General features: G+C 50.5%; 1 protein-coding gene across 2 annotated transcripts in view; it reads right to left on the minus strand.

Annotated features, from left to right (window-relative positions):
- CACFD1 (calcium channel flower domain containing 1) overlaps window positions 1–3,564 on the minus strand; it is a 4,933-nt gene extending 1,369 nt beyond the window's left edge. The window contains exons 1-3 of one of the 2 annotated variants that reach the window (XM_006863719.1): window positions 3,441–3,564; window positions 1,193–1,265; window positions 145–270 (exon numbers count right to left, since the gene is read on the minus strand). In XM_006863719.1, coding sequence (XP_006863781.1) covers window positions 145–270; window positions 1,193–1,265; window positions 3,441–3,564 — 323 coding nt within the window. The remainder of the gene's footprint in view (window positions 1–144; window positions 271–1,192; window positions 1,266–3,440) is intronic. The other variant, XM_006863720.1, reaches the window with a different exon arrangement.
- Window positions 3,565–7,660: the final 4,096 nt, after the last annotated feature.

Consider the following 7,660-nt stretch of genomic DNA (forward strand, 5'->3'; position numbering starts at 1 on the left):
GCATGGCAAAGCATCATCCACAGCCCCACCACAATACCACCGCCCCTCCCACCTCCACAACAGCACCTCTGCCCTTTGAGTCATTTCATAACAGAGCTGCAAGTGTGCCTTGGCTGTCCCAGGCCCTGCCCCAAGGTCACGCACCCACAGTAGAAGACAGCTTTCTGCCAGGAGCGGAGCCGGTCTACCTTCTGGGCCACCGTGTGCGCAAACTCCACGAACTGGCAGCAGAAGGGTACCTCGCAAAGCAGCAGGATGAAGGCGTTCATGCTGGGGGCAGGTGGGGAAGCACGAGATGGCACCGTCACTCAAACTGCTCTTGGCCACCGCCCAGACCTCTGTGGGGTGGGGAGTAATGTACTCCCCAAAGGCAACTCCACCCAGAACCTATTATTAAGTGCAATTGAGCCAGTTCTGACTCACAGCAACCCTATATAATGTTTCTGAGGAACAGCTGGTAGGTTTGAACCAACTTTGTGATTAGCAGTTCAGTGCTTATCCTACAGTGTCACACCAGGACTCCCCAAAGCCCAGAGGGGGATATTTAGAATCAGGGTCTCTACAGGTGTCATTACTAAAGCTTGAGGGGGGGACCTAGGTCCCAGGCCTGGGGTCCGGGTGAGAGGATAAGGGGACACATCACCACCCTGGGTGCACCTGATCTCATCTGATCTCGGGAGCCAAGCACACTTAAAAGAGACAGAGGAAGGTGATGTGAAGACAGAGGTGGAGCTTGGCAGATATATGTAGGAGCTGGAACACCAATGAATGCCAATGACCCCGCGAGTTAGGACAGCGGTCTCAGTCTCTCCCTCAAAGGCTCCAGGAGAGATCACAGGACACCTTGATTTCAGACTCCCAGACTGGGTTAAGGCTGCCCTGGCAGGCAAGGAGCCCACCTTGGGGAAGGCTCCATCTGCAGGACCCTTGCTATTTTCTGATGGGCCCCTCCCCAGCCTCTTGTGCCCACACACTCATCCACCTCTGACCCCATCCGCCAGCAAGCCCTTCCCTCTACTCAGTCCTAGGGCAGCCTCACTTGTCCACACAGTGGCCCTGGGTGCCCCAAGTCTGGTTCAAGGGAGACACTGGAAGTACACCCAAGAGCAGCTGAAGTGGGGTCCCCCAGGCCTGACCTCACTAGGGGTAGGAAGGAGGTGAGGGCCACCCCCAGGCCCTGCAGGCAACTCACATCATCCACACGCCGGCCGCAATGTTGAGGGGGTGAACAGTGACGCAGTTGAAGAGACCGGAGACAGCACAAGCTTCAGGACAAGAGAGAAGGGAACGGGTCAGCGGCGAGGGGCAGATGCGCCTGGAGACGGAGGGGAGTCCGCGTGTTCAGCACCCACCCCCACCTGAGCCCCAGATGGACAATGGCTCTGCCCAGCGATCAGTGCCCCACCCATGGGGCTGGCCATAGTAGAGGTCCTCAGCTTGGATTTTGGTGAACATGGGGGGGGGGGTACGTCTCCTAAAACAAATGTGGACCATGTTCGGCCTGGACCCTCGCCCGGCTCCAACTCATGCTCCAGCTCAGGGACCCTGCCTCGGTTCCTTAGTCCTTCTGGCCACCCTCCCCCCGGGCAGCTGGCCCACCACTGAACCCCAGGTGAAGGACGGTCCCATGGGAGGAGTGCGTCTTCTTTTACCCTGAAAAGGCCCCAAATGTGGTTGCTCCCATGTCTCCTCTCCTGATTACACCACCAGGTGGGGTCTGAAGAAACAACCCCTAGCCCAAGAATACCAGGGCATGAGTAGACTCACCCTGCCACCCTGGACCAGGCAGGGCAGGAAGCTGGGCGCCCAAGGCCGAAATCAGCCACGGGCTCATTAAAATTGCAGCCGGCTGGCCCTGTGTACCTGGAATTCTCAGCCATTCTCCCGTGTAACCCAACCCAGACAGAGGCCATGGCAGCGCAAACCGATGAAGGAGCCCCAACCGCCCAGGAAGGAACACGTGCCTTCAGGCAGCGCAGAGGCAGCCAAGTGCCCCAGATGATGCCTCTGCTGATTCTGGTGGAGCTGGGTCTCAGCTGAAAGCCCAGTTAGCAGGTCCTTCTGCCTCTGCACCAGCCCGCAGTTCAGACAGGCAGGCTGCAGCCAGGAGCACCCTCCACAACAAAGGCCTTCCTGTGCATGGCAAAGCATCATCCACAGCCCCACCACAACACCGCAACACAGCACCGTGAATTCCTGGGGTGGGCCCAGGTACCCCTGTATGACACACACATAGCTGGGTGGGATCCAAGGTCAGCCTGGGAGTCAACAGGGCCACCAGGCGCCAGTGATGCACGGACCTGTCCTCCCAAGCCCCACTCTAACCTCGTGGGGTACAATGTCACGGCCTGACCAGGAGCTCCCAAAGCTCCATAGCTCTAAAGGGCAGGGCTAGGGACTCCAGCCTCTATGAGGCCTGGCCTCTGTTGGAAGACTGGCCCACTACTCCCCATTCGTCGCTAACCCAATGCTGAGGGAGGCAGGAAGGACGGAATAGACCAGTCAGATCCTTGTTTGCTTCTGGAAGGCCTGCCAAACAAAAAACAAGAATACCAAACCCACTGACGATGAGCAGATTCCAACTCACATCTGCCCTACAGGATCCTGTAAGTCTTTACAGAAGCAGACAGTGGCTGGTGCGTTTGAACCGCTGACCTCTGGGTTAGCAGACAAGCACTTACTCACAGGGCTCCAGAAAGCCTGCTCTATGATCTTTTACTTCTGCATCTGCCTGCCGGATGGTTCTTCCTGAGCTACCCGAGGCTGGCCACCGGCACTCAAGGCTGCACTGTGTGTCCAGGACAGGGCCATGGCTGGCGGAGGCAGTGGAGAAGAAGTCAGCCTGGAAGGTAGACTGGGCCCTGACCTCCAAGTGGGCCAAGGGGCGGTCTCCCTGGGCCCACTGCCCAGCCTTTCTGGGGCCACCTGTCCCGGGGCACCTTCTGACTTCAAGAAACTTCGTAGTTTCCGCTTCCTACCACAGATCCTGCAGGATGTGCACTGCCCCGTTAGTAAACAAAATGCGATGTTGCCACCACCCACTCCAGGTCCACAGGTGAGGCTTGCTAGGCAGGGGCGGGCTAAGCTGGGCGAACCCTTTCAGGGGCTGCTTCTGTGGTCTTCGCCAGGGGCACACCCCCAGATCCCAGCCTGACTGCCGGTGAGGCTCCCCAGAACCAGCAGCCAAGGCCAGATGCTGGTAACCATGGGAACCTCAGGGAGACCCAGCCCCACGGCCACCGGCCTGGGACCCCTGTCCGCCCGTCCTCCCCAAGCGGTGCCCCCTGGGTGACACGGGGGTCGGGAAGGTGGGGTGATGTGGAGCTGTCCGGTGCCTCGCGCGCCCCCGAGACCCCAGGCAGGGACCAGGGGCAGGGCAGGGTCTAGCGCGCGCATGCGTGGCAGCGGCTGGCGGCCCCTCCCCCGGACCGGGTACTCACAGATGGCCCCCAACACTCCCGACAGGCGGCACAGCCAGTGGTACCACCACGTCATGCCCTCCTCCTGCGCAGGCAGCGCGGAGTTTGCAGACGCCGCCGCCCCGCCCGCACCCGCGCCGCTCATGATGCCGCCGTTCCGCGAAGCCCTCACCGAACAAAGGCTCTAGCTAGCCCCGCGTCGCTGCGGCGCAGGGCCTTGTGGGAGAGGCACGTCGTTAGCATAGGGGGCGGGGCGCATCCCCGTGGACTTGGCTCTTCTTAGCATAAAGGGCGGGGATCTCAAGGCACCCATAAAGGTTCGGCGATATTAGCATAAGGGGCGAGGCCTTGCGGCGAGAGAGACACGCCTACTCCTGGTAGTCTGTTCATCCAACCCAGGAATACCAAGCGGAAGGGGATATATTAGCATAAAGAGAGGTGCTCTTAAGGCACAGAGACGCGCCGGAGGCGGAGCCTAGTAGCGAAGGGACACACCCACCCCTGGCCGAGAACTGCTCCTGCCCAAGAATATCACAGAGGCGGGGCTCTTCCGGGTGAATATATTGTTAGGACGCCTGATGTGGCGCTGTGGGTTAAAGCGTGAGAATGCAAAGCCCTTTAAACTGCAAGGTCGGCAGTTCAAGCTCACCAGCTGCTCATCGGAAACCCTATACAGGGTCGCTATGGGTCGGAATCGACTCGATGGCACTTAACAACAACAACAACAACGAGGTGCCTTCTAGTCAGTTCCGACTCATAGCAACCGTGTGCACAACAGAACGAAACCCTGCCCGGTCCTACGCCAACCTTTGCTCCTCGTATCAATTAATCTCGTTTAGGGTCTTCCTCTTTTTCACTGACCGTCCACTTTACCAAGCTTGATGTCCTTCTCCAGGGACTCGTCGGTCCCCCCTGACATGTCTGAAGTCCAAGAGATGGCATCTCGCCAGACTCACCTTGAAGGAGCACTCTGGCTATACTTTCAATACAATTTTGTTTTGTTCTTCTGTAGATCATGGTACTTTCAATATTTTTTGGCAACACCTTAATTCAAAGGCATCGATTCTTCAATGACCTTCCTTATTCATAGCTCACTAATTCCTAGAGTGTTGATCTTTATGCATTCTATTTCATTGTTGACAACTTCTAATTTTCCTAGATTCATACATTGTACATTCCATGTTGTGATTACTAAATATGAATGTGTACAGCTCTGATGTGCCCCATCAGCATATGTTGTTGTTGTTAAGTGCTGTAGAGTCAATTCCGATCCATAGCAACCCTGTATAGGGTTTCCTAGGCTGTAAATCTTTACAGGAGCAGAAAGCCTCATCTTTACCCCTGGAACAGCTGGTAGTTTCGAACTGCCGACCTTAACGGTTGGCAGCCCGATTCATAACCACTACACTACCAGAGCTCCTTCCATCAGCATATGAAGGTCCTGGAAGCTTTGCTCCATCCTTATCATTCAGGTCAACTCTACTTTGAAACCACCACTCATCTGTCAGTTTGCTGCACGGTGGTGGCTTATGTGTTGCTGAGATGCTGGAAGCTATGTCATCGGTATTTTAAAGCCCAATAGAGTCACCTATGGTGAACAGGTTTCAGCTGAGCTTCACACTAGGAGGGACAAGGAAGAAGGAGATGCAGACTGTTTCCAAATGTCTAGCCTCTGAGAACCTTATGAAGGGCAGTGGAACGGCATCAGACAGCACCAGAATATCGAATACTGAAACATTGTGAATAGAACCAGAAGATTGTCAAATATAGTGCCAGAAGATGAGCCCCTCAGGTTAGAAGGAACTCAAACTATGACTGGGGAAGAGCTACCTCCTCAAACTAGAGTTAACCGTGATGACATCAAAGGAGTAAAGCTTTTGGAACCTTCATTTTCTGATAAAGCACAAATGAAAATGAAGAGAAACAGCTGCAAACATCCATCTGTAACATTTAATGTACAAAGTATGAATCTAGGAAAATTGGAAGTTGTCAAAAATAAACACATGAAGATCAATATCCGAGGTATGAGTGAACTTAACGGACTGGTATTGGCCCTTTTGAATCTGATAATCATGTGGTTTACTATGCTGGAATGACAAATTGAAGAGGCATGGCATCACATTCATCATCAAAAAAAAATTCAAACTCTATCTTGAAGTATAATACTGTCTGTGATAGGATAATATCCATATAACTACAAGGAAGACCAAGGAGCTCTGACAGCATAGTGATTACGAATTGAGCTGCGAACCTTAAGGTCAGCAGTTCAAAACTACCAGCTGTTCACAGGAGAAAGATGAGGCTTTCTGCTCCCATAAAGATTTACAGCCTCAGAAACCCTGTACAGGGTCGCTATGGGTCAGAACTGACTCAACAGCACATCACAACAACAAGGAAGGAAGACCAGTTAATACAATTATTATTCAAATTTATGTGCCAACCACTAAAGCCAGTGATAAAATTGAAGAATTCTACAAACTTTTTTAGTCTGAAATTGATCAAACATGCAATCAAGATGTATTGATAATAACTGGTTGGAATGCAAAGGTTGGAAACAAAAAGAAGGATCAACAGTTGGAAAATATGACTTTGGTGACAGACACAATGCTGGAGATCGCATGATAGAATTTGGCAAGACCAATGACGTATACCTTTCAAACAACATAAAGCACAGGTAAATAAATACCTTTTTTAAACAACATAGGAGACGACTATACACATGGACCTCACCAGATGGAACACAAAGAAATCAAATTGACTACATCTATGCTAAGAGACAGTGGAAAAGCTCCATATCATCGGTGAGGGCAGACTGTGGAACAGACTGTCAATTGTTCATATGTAAGTTCAGGCTGAAGCAGAAGAAAATTAAACAAGTCCATGAGACTTTGGACATATGCAACCTGAATTTAGAGGTCATCTCGAGAACAGATTTGATGCATTAGACACTAAAGACCATAAACCAGAAGAGTTGTGGGATGACATCAAGAACACCATACAGGAAAAAAGCAAAAGGTCATTAAGAAGAAAGGAAGGAAACAAACAAAATGAATGTCAGAAGAGACTCTGAAACTTGCTCTCCACTGCAGAGACACTAAAGCAAATAGAAGAAATGAGGAGGTAAAAGAGCTGAACAGAAAATTTCAAAGGGCAGCTCAAGAAGACAAAGTAAAGTATTATAACAAAATGTGCAAAGACCTGGAGTTAGAAAAACCAAAAGGGAAGAACATGCTCAGCATTTCTCAAGCTGAGGGAACTGAAAAAAAAAATTTAAGTCTCAACTTGCAGTAATGATGGATTCTATGAACAAAATATTGAATGATGCAGAAAGCATCAAAAGAAGGTGGAAATAATACACAGAGTCACTGTACCAAAAAGAAATGGTCAATGTTCAACCATCTCAAGACATAACATATGATCAAGAACCAGTGGTACTGAAGGAAGAAGTCCAAGGTGTACTGAAGGCACTGACAAAGAACAAGGCTCCAGCAAGTGATGGAAGACAAACTGATGCAGCATTGTAAGCACTCAATCGTCTATGCCAAGAAATTTGGAAGAAAGCTACCTAACCAACTAATTGGAAGAGATTGATATTTGTGGCCAGTCAAAAGAGAGGTGACCCAACAGAATGTGGAAACCATTGGACAATATCATTAATATCACATGTAAGTAAAATTTTGGTAAAGATCATTTAAAAATGGCTACAACAATACATTGACAACTAACTGCCAGAGGTTCAGGTCAGATTCAGACAAGGATATGGAACGAGAGATATCATTGCTGATGTCAGATGGATCTCGGCTGAAAGCAGAGAATATCAGAAAGATGTTTACCTGTGCTTTATTCACTATGCAAAGGCTTTCAACTGCGTGAATCATGACAAGCTACAGACAACATTGTGCAGAATAGTTATTCCAGAACACTTCATTGTGCTTATGAGGAACCTGTACAGAGACCAAGAGGCAGTTGTTCAAACAGAACAAAGGGACACTGAATGGTTTAAAATCAGGAAAGGTTGTATTCTTTCTCCATATTCAGTCAATGTGTATGCTGAGCAAATAATCCGAGAAGCTGGGCTATATGAAGAACAACGGGGTATCAGGACTGGAGGAAGACTCATTAACAACTTGTGATATGCAGATGATACAACCTTGCTTGCTGAAAGCAAAGAGAACTTTAAAAACTGCTGAAGATCAAAGACCACAGCCTTCAGTATGGATTGCACCTCCATATAAAGAAAA

Source organism: Chrysochloris asiatica, unplaced genomic scaffold (assembly GCF_000296735.1).
Source record: "Chrysochloris asiatica unplaced genomic scaffold, ChrAsi1.0 scaffold00056, whole genome shotgun sequence".
NCBI classification, from domain to species: Eukaryota; Metazoa; Chordata; class Mammalia; order Afrosoricida; family Chrysochloridae; genus Chrysochloris; species Chrysochloris asiatica.